The following is a 20,820-nucleotide window of genomic DNA, read 5'->3' as shown; positions in this document are numbered from 1 at the left end:
GAGGATATGAATTAGCGGGAAAAAATAGGGGGAAAATTATTATTATTATTTATTTTCAGTTTTTAATCATTTTTAAATTGAAATGACTTAACTATCCTCACATGTTATGCACATGGTCTCACTTAACGGAAATATGGATGGAATATATGAAAAACTAACGGTAGGGGGCAAATTGGCTAAAAAAATTAGTTTGAGTCCTTAATTTTCCAATAGAAAAGTTCAGGGGGGAAATCGAAAGTGAGGTGAAAGTTCAGGGGGTAAACCGATAGTTTACCCCAATAAAAACACCCAAAACTTTATCACATAGAATCTCACCTCAACCAAGATGGGCACAAAAACCAGAAACCCATGCCCTCGACGAGCTTCTAAGGACGCCATCAGCACCATTGAAGTTGGCCTCCCCCTTGCGACATCAACATTAAGCTTTACCCAACCCTTAGGAGGAGGTTCCCAATGAAGAAAAGCATGTGTTCAAAGGGATTTTACTAAAGAAATCATATTTGCTAGAATCCAATATTTCAAATGGGTAATGATCATAGATTTGGGATCATTAAGGGGAGAAAAATCTTGTTCAAAAATATTTTTGTTTCGCCAGTGCCATAGAGCCAACAGGTAATGCAAAAAAAAAGTCTCCATTCCAAATTATCCAAGACTAATATTTTGAAAGAGAGATTATTTTGGAACCAATTAGTAGTACATGCATTAGTAAAAAATTGATCAGGAACAAGGAAACTTCTCCAAACTTTAGCAGCAAAGGAGCAGTCTCTAAAGACGTGAATAATTGATTCAAAATCACCATCACATCTGCCACATGAAGGATTGTCCAACTCGTTGAACATTGGTCAATAATTTGTCCAGCAACACAAGCCAAAGAAAAGAGAGCACTTTAAGGGGAAGATGCAACTCCCAGATAAAACTCTATTGCCGCTTAGTATTCATAGTAGCGTCTAAGTCCATCACATAGGTAGACTTCAAAGAAAAGTTACCATCACTAGTTAGTTTCCATATACACTTGTCTGTCGAGTCACCAATGCTATAGATATGAAATGTAGCAAACGTCAGTATAGTTGGCGAAGAGAAAAATTTAGAAGAGGCCCACAATTTGACCAATAGTCAGTCCAAAATTAGAGTAAAAAAATTTCAGAATCCAGTGCACTACATTCTTTCTACACTAATATATTTTTTTCGTATTTAGACCCAGTAATTATGTCTCAAATAAAAAATAAAAGACAGAGACGAAACACCCACCACCCCAGCCTTCTTTCAGATTGAGTTCTTGCAGCGAGCAAACGAAAGCAAACTCCTTCTCCTCTCCGCTCCTCTCCGACCTTGAATCTGAATTCCTCCCGTTGCTGTTGTCGTTGTTCCTATTCATATTCAGGTAACACTAAAAAGATGAAGTCTTTCCCTTTGTTTCCAACCCTTAAATCTAAAATTATTCAATTCCAATCGTTTTCTCTTACGTTCAAGTATTCTTTTGAATTAAATTATTGATCTTGGTCATTTTATTCTGTTGAATTTTGGTTCGTGGGCTTCTTGCAATATCCAAATTGTGAAACGGGGTCGTTTTTTACTTGGGAATCATGTTCTGCGAATGGGTTGGTTATGGTAATTGGTAAGTTTATTGCCTGATGCTTTTAAGGTTTGACCTCAGCTTCTGTTTCTGACAATGGATGAAGATTTAAGCGATAAGGAATCGTTGTTGGCTCGAATTCATCAGCTCGAAAATGGTGTGTGCTAATTTTATTGTGTCATCAATCTCCAATTTATGTTGTTGTTGTTGTTGGTTTTGTTTTTCTTTCTTTTAAATAGAATTGGTCTGGCTATTCATTATGCTACGCTAATTCGGAAGTTGGTTTTGTGCGGTCCTGTATATTGCAAACACATAAGTTGCGCTTCTGTATATACCGTGTTGTTCAGTTTGTGACCCTGAGTTGGATTTTGGTGTCTAATCTATACTAACATGAAAGATAATATATGTGGATTATAATGTTGTGCAGAGCGTGATGAATTGCGCAAAGACATTGAACAACTGTGTATGCAACAAGCTGGTCCAAGCTACCTTGTTGTGGCCACTAAGATGCATTTTCAAAGGTATAACTTCCGTCCCCAGTCAATACGATCAAGTTGTTTTCCAGTCTTTATAGTGGAGGCGGGGAAGGGAAAATTTGTCACCCATGGCCCCTGGGGTGCTACGATGAAGAAAACTATAAATGTGTTTTGCATTAAAATTTAATGTCATATTAGGACAGCTGGCTTGGAGCAGGAAATTGAAAACTTGAAAAAGAAGCTAGCTGCTTGCACCAGAGATAATGTGAATCTTCAAGAAGAGCTTTCGGAGGCTTACAGAATCAAAGTGAGACCTTTAACTTTCTTCCCTTGATAGTGTAACTGCTTATGAAAGCTAACATGTGTGCTTTGTACCTTCAGGGCCAGTTGGCTGATCTGCATGGTGCAGAGGTTGCAAAGGTCTCTCTTACACGAACGCTCTTTTACATCTCAATAATGAATGCAAATTAATTTCATGGTGGCGTTCTTGGGTCTTATATATTGAATTTGTTTGCCTAGAATGTGGAAGCAGAAAAGCAGCTTAAATTTTTCCAGGGCTGTGTGGCTGCAGCTTTTGCTGAACGAGATCATTCAATAATGGAGGTTAGGGCAGCTGTCCTTTATTTTAAGCTTATTTTCTGCATGTATGGCACTTATTAAGTACTTTTTTGCTTGGGGTATTTATGAAAATCAAAGTTTTAAATATGTTATGTGGCTTATCACAGGCTGAGAAGGCTAAGGAAAAAGAGGAGCTCATGTCAAACAAATTATGTGATATAGAGAAGAGGTATCTATTAGCCACTGACGAATAGAGAATTGATTAGAAGCAGCAAATGTTAGAAAAGAAAACCAGAATAATATCTCTCCCAGAAATGTTATACTTTTACTTTCTTTAATCTTGGCTTTCTGTATCCTATATGTTGGGCATCTACTTGTCATTGCAGGAACTTGTGGTTAGGCATTTTCGTTATTTCCATAATTGTTTTGAGCTATAAAGCCAAGATGAAATTCTGATGCAAGTGAAAGCATACTTCTTTCATGATGATGTGCATCTTTTTTGTGATACAGGTTCGAAGAACAAACTGCAGATTGTTCTGAACAGAAGAAACTTAATGATAAACTGAAAAGTGATTTAGCAATGCAAGAAGAGAAGATTGAAGCTTTCAAGAAGGTGATCCTGGGTTCCCTCCCTTTCACTTTCTTCTTCCTCCCTCCCTTATGTTATCCATGTTACCTATATAATGTTCAAATCATCAAGCATGGTGACTTTCTGAATGCGTGCTTCTGAATCATGAAGAAACATCTGATGTATGTTCGTAAGGATGTAAAGATGTTACTTGGCGAATCAGATACTAGCATTTAATTGCACTTTCAGTCCCAAACAATCAGCAAGTTATCTTTCCACTAATATTTAGCAAATAGAAAGCATATTGCATGGTTTTTTGGAGACGTGTGTGCGCTCAAGGTATAGCTAGAACTATGTTAACATTGACCATTGTTCTTCAGTTTTATTCTTTTCCTTTTGTCCTATTTCACTTAGTTTGTTTTGAGAAAGATTTGGCATGGTTCTTATGGAGATATTATGTTCATAACAGGTAATCGATAAATTTTATGAGATCAGGCAGCAAAGCCCTGAGGGATGTGAGAGTACAAGTTGGGACAGAAAATGTGCATGCCTTTTGCATGATCCTGCAGAATGGTGGAGTTTCAATGATGCTTCAACATCTAAATATATTGTAAGTTTGCATAACCCTCTACTTTTCATTCTCGTGAAGGGGTAAATGGGTAACGATATCAAACATTATAAATTCATGATAACCTAAGTTTGAGTTACTGGAGACAGTAGATCTAAAGGATTAATTTAAGAATTGCCAAATATTAAACATCTCTTTGCTGAGGAAATAAAAACATTAGCAACCATATTCGACAAGTATAGATTGACTGTTCTCTCTGAGAACCTTGTGAATCAAATAGAATATTGTCGTCTTGTTTAGTTTTCCAGATTGAATTGACATCGTGCTTGCATTTGAAAACTTTTGCCTAATTTATTAAAAAAAAATTGCGGTTGTCACTAGATTAAGATTTTATGTCCCGTATGCAACTTGAGTAACTTATCCTCAGACAGAGTGCATTAGAGGAAGAGCTCGAGAGGACAAGGAAATCTGTAGATAATCTTCAAAACAGGCTACGGATGGTAAGCAACTTGCTTCGTACTTAATAGCTTTGCATTGCACACTAATTTTTATGGTCTATTTTCCAAAAATTGATCTTCTTGTGGCATGTAGGGCTTGGAAATTGAAAATCATTTAAAGAGGAGAGTTGGTGAATTGGAAAAGAAAAAGGTAATTTCTTGCTTGAAAAAATTAAACCGAAAATCATTTAGTTCAATCTCAATTTCTTTCTCTCTCAAAAAAAAAAAAAAAAAGAATTATAAAAAAAAAATCTCAATTTCATTCTTACTGTAAATCTGGTGGGCTTACATGCAGATCCTTACAGATAAAATGATAAAACATGAGATTGCAGAATTGCATCATTACCATTCTCAGCATAGAGTTCTCATCATGAATTTACTCAACGAGGGAAAGGCTAGTATCAAATCAGTAATTGATGCTATAGAGGAAAATAGTAGGCAAATTTATGCAACCAGACTCGAAAGGCATAAAACTACTGATGCTGACCCCCAATTGGTATCCAAGGTTTGTTCACTGCACCCTAATAGAGGAAACTGCTTACTATCTCAGTGATGTTTGACAATAGACATCTTTGTGGACTTTCATTGGAATTAGTGCTTCCTTTTTTCTGATTGACTCCAAGCCAAGCACTGCTTGAAAGAGTTTTTTTTCTTTGTGGTTGGTGAACTCAAAAGAAGTTCTGAGGATGTAATTGATCTAATTTTCCACCTACATTTTGTCACTCGTGATATCTTCCATACTGATTGCAGAATAGTGGTCCTGACTCATCAGAGTTTGTGGCAGTTAGAGGAAACGATTACTCTGAAGCCCTTGCACAGGCATTGCAAGACAAGGTCTTTTGGTTTATCTTTTTTTTGAAATCTGATAGTTCCTAATTTGCAGTTGCTCTTTCTTTAACCATAAATATTTTTCAGGTGTCAACGTTATTACTTCTTTCACAGCAGGAAGAAAGATATTTACTTGACAGAAATGTGAATGCAGCTCTTGAAAGAAAAATAGAAGAGCTTCACAGAAACTTACTGCAGGTAGCTTCTTTGAAGTGCCATCTGTCAGATTACTTGTTTCTCTCCAGTCATCTGAATGTAACTAAACCGATCTGCTCATTAGCTCAGTGATGTTGTATGCAATTTCCTGGTAACTCATTAAATTTTTTGTGAAAGACTGCACTATAGGTACTGTGTTATGCGGAGCTAACAAATTGTGAAATTTCATGTGGATGTTTGTAATATACTTGTGTGTTAACTGTAAACTTTGTTGTTAATTTGACCACTCACTCTAATATGGGATCTTCATTTCATACTAGACAAACATTATCTATTGGTGTTATCACTATGCCACATAATGTTCAAGCATTTCAATGGTGACCTCCAGATACTTCCATCTTATTGTGTAGTTTGATATTTCATTATTTGCATGAATATTTTTGGTTCACAGATGAATTTCCTTGTTCGATGCGACCTTAAAAGTTTTGTACAATTTTTGGATTCACTGATGAACTGTCCAATTATTTCTTTTTGGTTCAGGTTACCAATGAAAAAGTAAAAGCTCTAATGGAGTTTGCACAATTGAAGCAGGATTATCATCAGCTTAAAGAGTCAGATTTCTGCCTTACTTTTAGAAATGTTGGCATTATAGATGTGTTGTTAATTTTTCCTTTGTTTGAGGGTAACTTTCTTCGTTGCCTTTTAGTGATTTTTTGCTTAACTTACTGAAAGTACTATCAATGATCATGTGCAGGAGAATTGGTCAAGAGAGAAATAGAGAAAATTTGCGTGCAGAAATTGGGGATAGGAAAGTAATTACTCATGAAAGGGATGGAAGGCTAAAAAGTTTGTTGAAGAAAACGTACTTGAGTCGTTGGGTTGGTAATGTAGACTTTAGGGGACGTGAAGCTGCAAGTGGCCTAAATGTCGAGGGGAATCTATCTGGCAAGAGGTCCGATAGCATGGAGTTTGCCAGGTTTGTGAATATATTTTGGGTAAATTTGAGTTGAATGATACATACTGTAGATGTGTGTTCTTGACATGCATCACCGTTGATTTAGCCACTGACATGATAGTAGATATGACATCAAATTCCTTTTTCTTCCACATTTTTTGTCTCCTCAGAATGAAAATTGAAATAGCAACACTTCAAGAAAGCATGGGAAGTATGGAGCATCTGACTACTACAGTTCACAGGCTTCGTCTATCCCTTTCAAAGGTCTGATGGAAGTTTATGATGTTTTTGTTTTTTATATGGCGAACTTTCACTCTTAATTATTTAGTTAATCACTAGCATTGAAACACTGTTCATCAAAAGCTAGTCTGTTTAGCGGGTTTGCATTGGTCTACCATATGAAATTAATGTGTTTAGTGTTTGTGCTTAACCTACTTTATAGGTCAAAGAGTCGGTGACTTCTGGAAGTACAACATTTGCTAGCCTATCAGAAACTATCAATGACATTATTAACGAGGCAAAACTAGTGAAGACTGCACTTAGCAGCTCCCTACCGATTAGTTGGTCAGCAGATGAAGACGTTGAATTCAATGGTCAGAGCATCCGCAATGAGCCTGGTCATGCTTATTGGGAGCCCAGCCATGAGAAGATAGATTCTGTTTATGCTGCTGGACTTGAGATGGTGGAGCTCCTAATACTTGCAGCACAAATATTGAAAGACAACATGAACAAAAATGGTTCTCAACCGAAACAGGAGTGATCTACTTTAACTTCAGTTATGGTTCATCATGACGGGTTAGACGCCAAAGCATAACTGTTATCTTTGAACAGATTCATGCTAACGAGAGAGTCGGATACAGTGACGATTCTTCAAGAAGTAGAAAATTAAACTCAGTCGTTGAGGGCCAAAAACAGGTTCATGCAGCATCTTGTCATTGTACATTTGTAACCGGTTGCATTGTAAATGTGATTTCCTTTTGAGTGATTAGGGATTTCAGTACTCCTGTGAACACACATGGATGTATTCATCTGTTGCTCATGTACAGTATGGGTGTAGCAATAGCTGAACCAAGATTTATGGCAGAAGGGTATGGATGCCTTTACATATTAACCAATATCTTCATCAATGTCTTGCAACGGTAGCCGCCAGTTTCAATCTTTACCGGGAGTGAGTTAACCGGCCTGGGTGATTGACAGGAAAGTTGCGTCAGTGTCTCGTTACTTCTGGAGCTCTCATATGATATGAACTCCAGAGACGTAAAAGTTATGGAATCGTTCTGTTTTGCAGATGAATCATAATTGACCCGTGTTGAAAATTTTGTTTTTGGGATTTAAATGAGATATTTTTCATGTGTTAGACTGCGATTTGTTGTTAAAAGAGGAATAACTCTATACGTAAGGAGTCGAGCAGTGTTCTTTTGAAGCACGTGTTAAAGTAGAAAGAAACTGAAAAATAGCGACGACAAATGTTTTAAAATGCTGCAGTAAAAACCGTCAAAGCAAACCGTTCATACCCGAATACATTCAATCTCGCGATACATCCGAGTGCCCATGAATAATGATCAAGAAACAAAACAAGACATACCAACGACATAAATGGTGGAAGTCACACAAGGAGAAAGAGATGGTGATCATGATTCAGCAGCAATCTCCATATGAGTGGCTTGCTCAGTCATTGTAAGCTTTTCGTGTTCGTTCTCGAGCTGGCTGTAATTTCCTTTCTCCTTGAAGAGTTGGATGTGGTGGTGTTTGCAGTAGAGCTTTCCTTCATGTGCAATGTAATTGGATGGGCTTATGGTGCAACCTCCATGGCTGCATTTGAAGCAACTCTTGTGGTATGGAGTCCCGTTGACGGAAACCTTTGGAGTAACATTAATTTAATAATTTAAGATTTTGTTCAAAAGGGTTTGAATGCAATCAATGGAAGAAAATTTGAGCTTTCATATAATGGTAGCAAAAAATTACGTAGGTTTGTACCTTCTCAATTGGATAAACAGTTTTCTCACAGCCCACACATTTATCTCTGGTACCGGCAAACAAGTTTGAGACTGACTTGGCATTCTGCAAGAGTCAGATTTAATTCTTATTAGCAACACGCTTTAGTCCTTGACATAAATTCTTTGTGTATGACGTTAGTTCTTTACTTTTTTAGGGCATGAATTGATACAGTCTGTAATGCATCCATAACATGTCGGCATGTTTTGTTGGCAATAATAATGGTATCGACCCTTATCAATGACATATCAAAAATACGTTTTTTAATATACAAAGAAGGGGTGTCTGTCCCATAACTGGAGTATACAGTGAGGAGTTGTATTCTGAACCTTCAATTTTATCTCACTTGGCAAAAGAGAGTTTTTACCTCATTTTCCGTTGAAGGTCTTGCTGGCTTTACGACTTTTGGTGTTCCTGAAACAAAATTAACAAAGTTTTGTTTTTTTTTAGGTTCCTTAAGAGTAAAAATTCCCAGCAAAAAGAGGTATAAGATAAAAGAGTTTAACAGAGGTAATTGTTTTTGAGATTTTACCTTCAAAACTCTTGTCCAGGCTGCCAGTTCGCTTGAAGAGTTGATCATAGTGAGGCCTGCAGTAGAGAACCCCCTCAAATGAACAATAGTTGATGAGCTGCAAATGAAACAAAGAAAAAAAAAAAGAGAATATTACTGAATTTTCCTTATAATTCAACAGGATTTTCGCTTCGAATTTGAGCAAAACCATGTAATTCCAGGTATTTTAATCGAAGCACATGTTGGCAATAAAAGTAAAAGTGAAGAATAATCGTTGATTAGAGCTCTTGATCTAATTGTATTTTTCGTATCAACATTGTATGAAGTCTTAGGTTTGAACTCCACAGAATGTTGATTAGAAAAGAAAGGAAAACGTGAAAAGGAGCGAGAGATGGCATACAATACGTGCATGCATGGAATTAACACAACGAGCAACAGTTCATGTAAAAGTTAATTTTGTACCTTGAGGGTACTCTTGCAGTGGTGGCATCGGAAGCAGGCCTTGTGGTAAATTCTGGAATCGGCGGCCAACCGATCAACCAGATACACAGTCTTTTCGCAGGCTGTACACTTTTGCGTGGTGCTTGCAAAGCTTGCCATGGCCTCCGGCTTCCAACCCACAACCTCAACTCACCACCACCAACCCTTTGAAATGAAGACCAAGTGAGAGAAAAGTGAGAGAGGGAGAGAGAGCCTGCAGCACCCTAGCTTTCGTTGTCCTTAACCAGTTTTTTGTTTTCCTTAATCCTTCTATGTTTCACTCCCCTAGTTATTTATTGGAAACTGGAGAGGGGGAGGGAGATGAAAAGTTGTGGGTGGGAGGGAGTTGCGGGCGACTCCTAAGCAAAATTTGTAGATAAACGGATGGCTGTGGCCATTTGGCAATCATGCTGTCCGAACTTAAAGCAATTCCATTCCATCCAATATCCTTTCTAGCATTTTCCTTTATATATGTTTTACTATGTCTGCTTTTTTTACTATTTTTCGTATAATTTCGAGATTAATTTTACCATTTTTAGTAGTTTTGCGGAGAAAATATTGCCAGGCTACATTTCTTTTTGTAAATTCTCTTTTCAGCTTCTTGTGTTAATTATGTTTACGATTCTTCAATATTATTTCATGATCTTTTATTTTATTTTATCAAATGATAGATTTGTTAGATTAGATATTAGATTAGAGAGTTGACGGCGTTTGAACCATGCCATAGTGCAAGGACAACACTTCTATCCACTACTATGGTATCCACTACTATGGTAGGGTCACTTGCTATATCATTTGATGATTCAAATTCATCTAGTCATTTGACTTTTTATCCAATAATAGATGAACCATGTTCCTCAATTAAACAATGTAATCATGACAACATAATCGAACGGTTAAACGAATTTTGATTTGGTTGATTTTCGGTAGAGATGATTTTTTAAAAATGACAGAAAATAAACGTTTCACATCATCAAATAATATTATTGAATCTTAAAAATAAAGGAGAAGGTAACCATTATTTATCTATTCTTTATCAACTTCATTTCAATCTCACTTCTCTCCGTAAAATTCAAATTCCACATCTTAACACTATGAACTTGATTGAGTGTCTGAATTCTATCAAATCCGTCAAAGAGGTGTTAAAATGCTAATGTCAAAGACAAAAACAGTGTTCACCCAAAAAAAAAAAAGACAAACAGTAGGGTGATGGGCCTAAATGTACTCGATTGCTAGAATTTCATCATGATGTTAGTTGTGACATAATTGGGGGAGTCAATTTCTAAGAGCAACTCCAGCCTTGCATGTAGGGTGGGGGACAGGGGAGAAGAAAGGGCCCAAGGGCCTGTCAATCAGCTCCAGCCATGAAGAGCCCGAGCTCGTGGAGAAGGCCCGAGCAGAAGGCCTGTCAATTTGTGACAGCCCGTGAGCCCGAGCTCTTCACCCATTTTTTATTTTTTTCTGTCAGGCGCGTGCACCCCACTCTCGCGTGGGGGCGCGTCGCTCGACAACTTTTCAGAAAAATCAGGCGCCTTTTGCAGTGCTCTCAATTACCGTTGGGAAGCCACGTGGCTTCCCATGGTCCGTTCGATATCAACGGCTCCTTCATTTGGACCGTTGGATCTCAACGGTAAAAAAAATAAAACAAATCTTATTTAATATCAACCATTCGATCTGAGATCAACAGTCGATATTAATATGCTTTATAAATAAAGAAAAAATAGTTTAAAAATTAAGAAAAGTTACCGTTGTGACATGTGGCACAATCTGGAGTGTTGGAATTCAAATTTTTTTAAATCCAATGGCAGAGATTAATTATTTGAATTTTTTTTTAAAATGAAAAAAAATCTGAAAAAATTGTAAAAAATCTGAAAAAAAATTTGTAAAAAATTGTTTTTACTTTTCTCTAAATACCACTTCTTCTCCATCTACCTTACACCACAATTTCATATTTTCTCAACCACCTTCAATCAAATTCCTATCTTTCTCTCAAAGTTTCAATCCAATTTTTTTCCACAAAATGACTACTGACACGTGACGCAATTTTGAACGAGTTAAAATCTGATCGAAATCTATCGTCAAAGATTCTCAAAAGATAACGACACGTGACACGATGACATTGGATAAAAATCTTATCGAAATCCATCGCTAAATAATTGTTTTTTTTTTATAAAATGACACGTGGCGCAACGAGAACGATTGAAAAAATCTTATCCGAAATTACAAATAATTTTATTTTGTATTATTTCAACAAACAAAAAAAACTAATATTTTATTGCCTATTGCCAGGGAGGAGGGCTCCAAGGGTGGAGATGCAAATGACAATTACTGTTCATTAATGGCAATTACTATTCATTAAAGGCAGTTACTGTTCAAAAGGGTGGATTCAATAGTGGATTGTCAGGGGAGGGCTCCATGGTGGAGTTACTCTCAATCAACTAACATCATAGCCTCTACACAAATTCTTAAAACAGATAATTTCTTTAAATATCCGTACACAAATTTCATAAAATACTTAACTTACAAATTTCACATGAAAGAAAGTGAATCATCAGTAGAGGGCATTTGGTCTAGTGGTATGATTCTCGCTTTGGGTGCGAGAGGTCCCGAGTTCGATTCTCGGAATGCCCCTTTTTGTGTTACCTGTGGCTATTCTTTTTCGATGGAACATTACTCTTCTTGATTTGGTTGCGAAAGATGAAGAGTTCAGTACTTGGATGTCATTGATAAGGCTTGGTGCACCGTATAATTCTTGCTTCCGACTACTTGAGGCTCTTTCAGGAAATGCCCTACCTCAAACATTTAGATTTTACCACACCTGCACTTCAACACAAGATGTTAAGTTTAGTTTTCTGAACAAGTTTTGGTTTCTTAGCGAAAACAGATCGGAGCTACCTTTAAGAAATATTAGCAAAACACGATTGAATGCGTAACCTAGAGAACCCTAATTGTAGCACAGATAGAAGCATTCCAATTGCTAATTTATACAGATTTTCAGAACCAATGTATCGATACTTAATGCTAAGCTACTAGTATTTTAAGAAGAATTCCACATTTTACTGTATCAGTCATATAACTTCATGGGAAACACAACATAAGAGGTCAGACACCGTATCCACAAGAAACAAGTATATGGCAATAGGAGACACTGGATCAATGCAATAGCATAAAAAACCATTCACAGATTTAAGATAATTACCATTTCCACGTGTAAATGTTGATTGTGAGGGTATTTGGTCTAGTGGTATGATTCTCGCTTTGGGTGCGAGAGGTCCCGAGTTCGATTCTCGGAATGCCCCTTTTTTTGTACCTTTTTAGGTTTTATTTTAATCCTAGAATCCTGTTTCATCTTAGCCAGAAATCCACACATAACGCCTAACAAAAACTCGAACAGAAAAAAATTGCAAAACACTTGAAACAGAGGATCAGATATTATCAGCCACAGAAAGTACTAACTTAATCAATCAGGCCAATCAGCTAAAGCCAACAAAAACATGAACAAAAGTTACGTAAACACTAGCAGCACCCGTTATGACAAGTAAACATCATTTAGCTGATCCGAAAATGTGGCCCATACAATGTTTTACTCCTTTTTTTTATTCATATAGGATTGCTCTCCCAGACCCTGCGTAAAGCGGGAGCCTTGTGCACTGGGTACGACCTTTTTTATATAGGATTGCTCTAAACATGTTGCAAGAGATAAAGAGTTCGATTTCTTGAAATGCCATTGATATCACACACACGGACTTAAATCAACTCACGACACCTAGTAATCCGAAGACGCTGTTTCCAACACCAGTTTTGATGCTAACTGAACTAAATATTAGTAAGAAACCATTAGATCCGCACACTAGCTAGAGAACCCTACTTTACAATTGTACCACACAAAGCATCGGTGTTCCATTTGTTAATTTATGCCGATTTTCAGGACCAAGGAGAGTTAATCAATACTTTGAAGTCCCTAGTGAATTTATGCTAGGGGGCCAAAGGTTTCAAAATTCCACATTTATACCCATGAGCCAAGAATAGCATTCCCAAGATTGTGCTTTCCAAACATGGGATGGGGAAGGGAATTTCAAAGTCATTCTCATGATCGTAATCCGTGAGCTTAACTAGCGTGACTACCTCATCCCTAGGGCACCCAACTTTCGGAGAAAAACTTGGGTAGGGCTACGAAACATGTCATTCCTTGGACACCTCTCACAAAACCGAAGCCCGTCCCATGTAAGAGCTGCCCTAGTCGTAACGAAGTTTCACTCTAATTCAGGGTATTAAAGTCCAACAAAATATCCATAAGGAACAAGTAAACAAAAAAAAAAAAAAAAAAAGGAAGCAACTGGATCTGGATGAATGCTACTAATAAAAGAAAACAAATCCTAGATCAAAGTAATTATGCTTTGCAGGTATTATCTGGCATATCGAGGGCATTTGGTCTAGTGGTATGATTCTCGCTTTGGGTGCGAGAGGTCCCCAGTTCGATTCTCGGAATGCCCCTTGTTTTCAATTTGATTTTTCTTTTCATTTTCCTACTTTTTGATTTGCCTCATCGACCTCAACGGAGAAGCTCAAAACAGAGAACTCAAATTTACTCTAAAAATATGAAGTAGCATGTAAATATTAGAAACAGATACTTTTCCGAATTGAAATATTTAACCAATTAAAAAGCAACCCAAATAACTTATTAAGCCACCCTTTCTTACCTGAAGAAAGTTTCAGTTTTACCGGTTTGGAATTTTCCGATGACTGATTTTCTCTCATCATCTCCGGAGTTCATGAAATGCACAGCGACGAGGTGGAACACCAGCAAGAGGAGAGAGAGAGAGAGAGAGAGAGAGAGAGAGAGAGAGAGCGAGAGAGCGAGCTTGGTGAGTGAGTGGTGTTGGTTGTGGGGGGTATTGAGCTCAAAAGGGGTTTTACCGAGAAAGGAATCTCTCCACTGTGGCCTTTGGACTCTGTTTGCTTTGGCGCCACGTGGGCGTTCTTTACCCTTTAATCTCTCTCGCCTCTCAAGCGGGAGACGGTCAAGTTTATTTTAATTTATTCCTTGATGCTATTAGAGCATTTTCACTCATAAAATCCTCATGGACTATACTCAATTCAATCCACCAAATTGAATAATAATTGGGTGTAATTAAGGTATAAAATATTGATGATATCGGAAATATCGATAGTTTAAAAATACGAAAATTAAAATGGAAATATCGGGATATTATCGATATCGATAAAAATTGAATAAAAACCACGGAAATTGTAAGAAAAACTTGTAAATTTTTATTGAAACTTTACAGGATGTTTATTTAGTCAATTATCTATTAGTTTATCACAAAACAATTGGAAGGAAATACATTGTATGATGTATTTAACTGATTTAAGTTGATTATATAACGAGCTGGCAAATATTGTGAGTGTAGAAAATATGTAGTAATTCATGAAAGAAGTTTAAACACACCATAATAATTTATATATAATGAATTAGTACAATATTTTACACTTCATACATTGCATGGTAAGATACATGAGTGACTTAGTACAACATAGAATTTCTATCAAGGTCTAAAATATCGATGATATCGAAAATATCGGTATTCTAAAAATACGAAAATTTCGATGAAAATATCGGAATAATATCGATATTTTAGACCTTGCATGTAATGAATAGTAACTATTCAAGATATTTCTACTTTTAAAGTAAATAGTCCAAACAATTTATATTAACATGTTATTATTTATTATTATAAAATAATATAAAGTAAGTTTATTTTTTATTTTGAATAATAATAAAAGATTGCTTGAAATATTTGAGATATTAAAATATGGTGTAAGGTAGAAGAGCATGATTATGTATTTATAGTTATACTTTTAATTATTTTCAATAGAGCCGATGTCACCATAACATCAACATTGCATCACATGACCCAAAGGCTGGGCCAGACAATTGTTGACTAGGGACTAATTGGGCTCCCCCGGAGCCCAATGGATGGAACAGGCTGGAGACCAATTTTGGAGGGTGGAGGGGATTATGCTGCCTATACGAGATGCTACCAACATTTTCACTTAGATTTTCTCTCTTTATATAATCTATTTTTTAAATTACTCTTTACAGATTAATTTTTCCAGAATCAATTAAATTAGAAATCGTTTAACATTTTTATTAATGTTGTCAAAATTTCAATGCTTAAGCGACAAGCATGGTTCGCGTAATTATTGAATTATCATTAGATGACTAAACAATTTTAAATTTAATTACTTTTTTGCACAGATGATCTTTAAATAGTGTAGATAGTTTCAATCATCAAGTGACATTGCAAGATTAAAAGGAGAGTCAAGAATGTTCAAATGAGAAGGTTGCTAGTATTCTTCAATTATATTGAGGTCAAAGTGCGTCAAGCCTCACAATAAATAAGCAGTAGTTGGTATTGAACACGTTAGTTTTTTAAATTTAGAGCCTCACTTATATTAAAGGAATGCTATGTACAAAAAAAAAAAAAAAACTTGTTAAATCTCAATTATAAACTAAATAACAATTATACTTTCATTTTGGACTTCCGCATACACTGACCGGCTAAGAAGATATTATTGAGTTCATTCTCAGTATTCCTACATAAATATCTCTCAGTTTAAGTTTTTACTTTTTTTTTTTAACGAAAGATATTATCTTTAATAAGAGAAGAGGGATGAGCTTAACCTCATAATAGGCAAGCAATAATGTAGTTCAAACTAATTTTTGACGAGAATTGAACCTAAGACCTCTCTTCTCATTTACAAATGAAGAGGAATACCACTAGATCGTAGTACTAAGTGACAATTTTTACTTAGCTTTTGAAAGGTATACATTACATTTTTTCTCTCTCTCAGAAACAGATTTAAACGCATGTAAATCGGCATCTTTGGATATAAAGGTATACAATACAGTATTGGGAAATTAATGCAAAATCGACATCTTTGGATTTAAAAATTTCGGAATTATTGTTAATAACCATTTGACCTAACCTCAGACGACAACGTTGAATCAAAGGTTTTTTTTGGGACAGCTGAAGTGTAGGTAATTTGTAATTAGCTAAAAGTTTAGGATATATTCTTAATTATTGAGTTGCACTACTTTTATCTCACTCAAATTTTTTGACCAAAATAATATATGCAACAACTCAATTCTGTACATTACAATTCACAGAGTCAAATTCTATACATACATAAACTCAAATCATAGTGTCTTCCAACACATGTTTACCAAAACAACACTATGCCAAACACATAACACAAGACGATGATGGATGGTCAGATATCAACAAACCAGACTGAGCAAACAACGATAGTCACTTCAAAAACGGATTGAAATCCACACTCTCTTAAATGGAATAATGTCATCGGTGCGAGTAGGAAAGAACTCAATTTTTTGACTTCGAATGCTTTACAAGCCAATCAATGACCGTATCAATGTTGGTAGAGTTCTTGCAGGATATCATGAAGCAACAAACTTCTCTGTCGGTGATGGACTTCAGATCCCTGCACGGCAGAAAACGATGCTCAATACACAATTCATATATAAAATTAACACAAAGTATGAAAAGGTTCACTTACATCTCTTCTGTCAAATCCTCTTTAGACAGAGCTTCCTTTTTGTCAATCTTGTTACCTAATACCAGCAGTGGAATACCATTTAGCGACGACTTACTCAACAAGTCATGAAGTTCTCTTCTTGAGACTGGCAAGTTATCATAATCAGCAGCATCCACAACATAACTGCAAAATGAAGAAAGTCAAGAAAATTTAACAGGAGAAAATTGCTTACAAAAGATAAAACATCTTATGGAAGACCGGCTATCACATTTCTGGATGTGTAAAGAAAATACTAACAATTCTAGTATCTGACCAGCAATAACCACATGTTTACTGTAGTATCTGGAAAAGAAAAAGGGAACACCTGAACGATACGCCTACAAAATGTAAAATGTAAAACAATACATACACGATAGAGGAAACTGCACGGCAATATCTTTCCCACATGCTTCGAAACCTTGGCTGACCACCAAGATCCCACAACTTTATTGTGACATTCCCTTTTGTTACCTTCTTCATATTGAATCCAACCTGCAGACAAAACAGATGCCCTATGAAAGATATCTAAAGAACCGATTAACCGTAAAAGATAATTGTGGCAATACAATGACAAGATTTGAAGAAAGAAATTTTCCTAGAAACAGAGTTAAACGCATGTAATGAATTCTTGAAAAAATGACATACCGTCGGGATCATGTCTTCACTATATCCACCAGTCTAAGGATAACATCAAGAAACAAAATAAGCCATCAGCATCAAAACGAAACAGGGACATATGAATTACAAAATATATTTCACCAGAAACAAACAAATATTTTACTTACTGCAATAACATTTACAAGCGATGTTTTCCCAGCGTTTTGAAGGCCTATTAAGGATAGCTCCATTTCTTGCTTGAAAAAGAGGCTACAGGAGGGGAGAAAGAAAGCATACTAATAAGTCATTTAAACTGAAAGACTCTAAAATTTTTACTTTTGACATCAGTCTGTCTAACTTTATGCATACATTGGTTCACTAATAAACAATATGACTGGTACAATAAGTAAAGATAGCAGTTAGATACACACATTAAGTTATGTTTTAGATTCAGTGGCTTCTTAGCTGATCGAATTCCAGGCACGTAAAACACCAAAAACTAATCCAGGAAACATGAAGGAAAAGCACGGACCGAAGAAATTAAAATCTTTAGCAGAAGATGTTACTCAAAGAAAACGGGCGAGTATGCTAATTAAATAACAATCATATGGCAGAACATACGCTGAATAATGCTAATTCACCACCAGAACACATCCATTTTTTTGAACAAACGATATATCTACAGGGGTAGTCTTAGCCTCACAATGGACTAGCAATAATGTGGTTCAAATTCGTCTTTGGCAAGAATCGAACATGAACTGGGGCGATACATATCGACACACATACACCTATATTACTACACGATCGAGGGCCAAAGAGAACTGAAAGAATCAAAATATACTTCTACGCTAAAAGGTACTCCTCTCATAAAAAAATCGACATATTTTCAAGTAAAACAAACAAGCAGAAAGATTGGTTTTCGATTAATCCAATTGTCAATCATGTCTAGATTCAAAAGTTCTTCACAATTGAAATTTAGAGACTCAAAGCTTCAGCTCTATCTTTTTTTTTCCCTACTTTTTTCTCATCAGCCAAACATAAACCAAGAAAATCTAAAATCTCTCGAAAAGAATGCAGTATTAACGGAATCAAACTGAATAGCAAAAACAAAATTCGGTTTAGCGGGAAAATCAATTGTCCCCGCTCCACCACTATTAAAACTGAAAAAGATTAAAATTTTCATAAAATTCAATCCAATATTCTAATTTCCCAGACTTTCTCAGCATCAAAGCTACAACTACAAGAACAAATTAATTAGAACCAAAATATTAAAAAAAAAATATATCTGTACCTTCGCAGCCAATTGAGAAAAGCTTCCCACAACCCCATTGAGGAGGAGCAAACTCAAACACCCAATTGAAGAAACAATTGAAATTCGCTTTCGATTCTAGGGTTTCAATCGATTTAAATTATCCTTATTGATCTCTCTCTCCGTGTGCGTTTGGAATTCCTTCATCAACGAAATTATAACAACTTTTGGAAAAGATAATTTGAGGAATGTTCACTTTGTTATCCCACGCGCCTTGTGAGGAGTGACATACACTATTCGAACTATTGGAGGCCAGTGGGGACTTGGGCAGTTATAAACACGCGCGTCTGCGAAAGTGAGAAAGGTTTGTGGTGTGAAAATTTTGAAGCTGGGAAGCGGGTAAACGACGTCGTGGTTGGTTTGTGAAGGTTTAATGAAATTTGACGAGTCCAGGCTAGGGCTGGGCATGGTGCGATTTTACTTTCAAATGCGAATTAGAATTATGAAATATCAACGGTTTAGTTCGGTGCAGTTTTATTTAAATTTATTATTAAAATCGTATGCTTCGTATCACACTGGTTTTGGTTCGATTCATGTTTGTTTACGGTTTCAAATACTAAATCATTTGAACACCAAATCAAAATGGTATTCAAAGTTTACTTGTTTGTTTTCTTGTTTTTTGCATGCTTGCATTCTAAAACCGGCTATAACACTAGATGAGTGTTTCTATGGTTGTCTCCTAAATGACTCAGACACCAAAGAAAGAACCTTGCAAGCTTGCCAATTGCATTGAGAGCGTTGATGAAAAACTAGGGTATTTGGTAAGACTTTGGTGTAAAAGCAAGACAATAGTGAAATCTTCAAGAACGAAGCATCGCAACTTTTTAATATGACTCGAATGGTTCGGATGTAAGGAAGGCTTACTGCAATTGCCTGATTGATCTTTATGTGAATCTCGATCTCTTGGAGAGAGTCTGTGAGCTACAAGTTTTTGGGTTGGCAATCTAAGAAACAATTCAGTATAAAATGGATGAAGTTGTGGTGCTGTTATTTTATTTTGATGGGGTTATCCATGTGGCAAATTTATGAGCCATATATTAAGGTTGCGTTGAGTGCATATGAAACATGTGTTATTTGACATGTTACCCATACTTGTAGTGGACAATGCATAAAATTCATTTTTTTAATTATTGCATGCATAATCAAAGAACAATGTTGGTATTCCTATCAATTGTACGATGATATTTTCATAAATTCAAAGGAGACATTATAAAGCCAAACCTTTTTCATGAAGATTCTTATCTAAATCTCGTAACATTACGCATCTCACATTATGCGAGAGAGTTGAAAAAAAAAATTGAGCCCCAAATTATTTCGATTATTTGTGTCGATGTAAATTTCTGCTGTCTCTAACCTTGACGAAAATGTACCTGCAAAACAATCAACCACCTTTGATTAAGGACCTAAGCCTAATGCGCCCATGAGGTTTTGGGTTGGGGGGGGGGGGGAGGGAGGGCGGATGAGGGGGTTAGGCTAATGGATCTCCAATGCCTAAGTTAGTTTATCTGAGAAGAGTAAAGTGCTAATGGATCTTCGATGCCTAAGTTAGTTTCTCTGAGAAGAGCAAAGTGTTTAGAGCTTTTTAGGGTAGCAAAAGCTTGCCAAAATTTGGTAGAATATGGGGTATATATAGGAGGAGAGGGTCGACCATGGTGTTAGGATTTTACCCTACACATGGAGGCATCCTATTGGCCAAGATTTATGGACAAATATTCTTTAGATATTAAATAGGAAATAATATCTTGAGATAATGGAGTAATTATCTCTAATTTATATAAATTGGGATTACTTACTTGAATGAAGTCAATCTTCAATTGGGAATGTATTAAAGATAGGATTTGGGTAATTAATCCTTATCTTTAATGCTTTGACTTTTCCTTGCCAATGACAAGTGAGCTGTATTCAGCTGCTGGGACCTTTAAGGGTGTGAACTGCGTGTGGTAGTATTTGAGGAGCCTGCCCATTTAATAAGAGCAATTTGGTCTTTCTTGAGCAAAAAGTCTATGTGTCACCTCTAGAATTTTTGAGATTATTTTAGGCTCCACAAATGCCCCCACACCTACTAGGCTACATGTAGGAAAAAGGCAATATGTGTAGAAATCCCAAGCTGCATGGGCTTGTAGAGTTGTTTCCCAACTAGGTTTGAGCTTGGT

At 36.2% G+C, this 20,820-nt stretch overlaps 3 protein-coding genes, 1 long non-coding RNA gene and 3 other non-coding genes across 10 annotated transcripts; 4 read left to right on the top strand and 3 right to left on the bottom strand.

Annotated features, from left to right (window-relative positions):
* The first annotated feature begins 1,092 nt into the window (after positions 1-1,092).
* LOC103428067 (uncharacterized) lies at positions 1,093-7,290 on the top strand. Of its 4 annotated transcripts, none has more exons than XM_008366160.4 (18): positions 1,093-1,381; positions 1,655-1,730; positions 2,001-2,094; positions 2,248-2,356; positions 2,431-2,469; positions 2,569-2,652; positions 2,775-2,836; positions 3,118-3,220; positions 3,645-3,785; positions 4,175-4,243; positions 4,335-4,391; positions 4,536-4,745; positions 4,991-5,074; positions 5,156-5,266; positions 5,765-5,835; positions 5,979-6,200; positions 6,350-6,443; positions 6,622-7,290. In XM_008366160.4, the coding sequence occupies exons 2-18, from the start codon at positions 1,670-1,672 to the stop codon at positions 6,937-6,939; spliced, it is 1,929 nt and encodes a 642-aa protein (XP_008364382.1). In that variant the 5' UTR covers positions 1,093-1,381; positions 1,655-1,669; the 3' UTR covers positions 6,940-7,290. The 4 variants fall into 4 exon arrangements, with proteins under 4 accessions (XP_008364382.1, XP_008364384.1, XP_008364383.1 ...); XM_008366162.4 differs by having other exon boundaries at positions 1,200-1,381; positions 2,253-2,356; XM_008366161.4 differs by having other exon boundaries at positions 1,224-1,381; positions 1,621-1,730.
* Positions 7,291-7,646: 356 nt separating this feature from the next.
* Positions 7,647-9,607, bottom strand: LOC103428069 (LIM domain-containing protein WLIM1-like). Its single transcript, XM_029102137.2, has 5 exons — positions 9,148-9,607; positions 8,707-8,803; positions 8,542-8,588; positions 8,157-8,240; positions 7,647-8,038 (listed from the first exon to the last, which is right to left on the bottom strand). The coding sequence occupies exons 1-5, from the start codon at positions 9,283-9,285 to the stop codon at positions 7,811-7,813; spliced, it is 594 nt and encodes a 197-aa protein (XP_028957970.1). The 5' UTR covers positions 9,286-9,607; the 3' UTR covers positions 7,647-7,810.
* Positions 9,608-11,619: 2,012 nt separating this feature from the next.
* LOC139196425 (uncharacterized) lies at positions 11,620-14,164 on the bottom strand. Its single transcript, XR_011581331.1, has 2 exons — positions 13,866-14,164; positions 11,620-11,983 (listed from the first exon to the last, which is right to left on the bottom strand). It is a non-coding gene; the product is annotated as an uncharacterized lncRNA (long non-coding RNA).
* On the top strand, positions 11,725-11,796 carry TRNAP-UGG (transfer RNA proline (anticodon UGG)). Its single transcript has one exon. It is a non-coding gene; the product is annotated as a tRNA-Pro (tRNA).
* On the top strand, positions 12,393-12,464 carry TRNAP-UGG (transfer RNA proline (anticodon UGG)). Its single transcript has one exon. It is a non-coding gene; the product is annotated as a tRNA-Pro (tRNA).
* Positions 13,588-13,659, top strand: TRNAP-UGG (transfer RNA proline (anticodon UGG)). The gene has a single exon. It is a non-coding gene; the product is annotated as a tRNA-Pro (tRNA).
* A 2,100-nt stretch (positions 14,165-16,264) lies between the features above and the next one.
* LOC114824828 (ADP-ribosylation factor-like protein 8a) lies at positions 16,265-18,911 on the bottom strand. The gene is made up of 6 exons (XM_029102135.2): positions 18,650-18,911; positions 17,547-17,628; positions 17,407-17,439; positions 17,132-17,253; positions 16,744-16,905; positions 16,265-16,668 (listed from the first exon to the last, which is right to left on the bottom strand). The coding sequence occupies exons 1-6, from the start codon at positions 18,685-18,687 to the stop codon at positions 16,551-16,553; spliced, it is 555 nt and encodes a 184-aa protein (XP_028957968.1). The 5' UTR covers positions 18,688-18,911; the 3' UTR covers positions 16,265-16,550.
* Between the last annotated feature and the right edge of the window lie 1,909 nt (positions 18,912-20,820).

Source organism: Malus domestica, chromosome 05 (genome assembly GCF_042453785.1).
Source record: "Malus domestica chromosome 05, GDT2T_hap1".
Lineage (NCBI taxonomy): Eukaryota > Viridiplantae > Streptophyta > Magnoliopsida > Rosales > Rosaceae > Malus > Malus domestica.
Note: the sequence above shows the minus strand (reverse complement) of the source record. Positions and strands in the feature narration are given on the sequence as shown.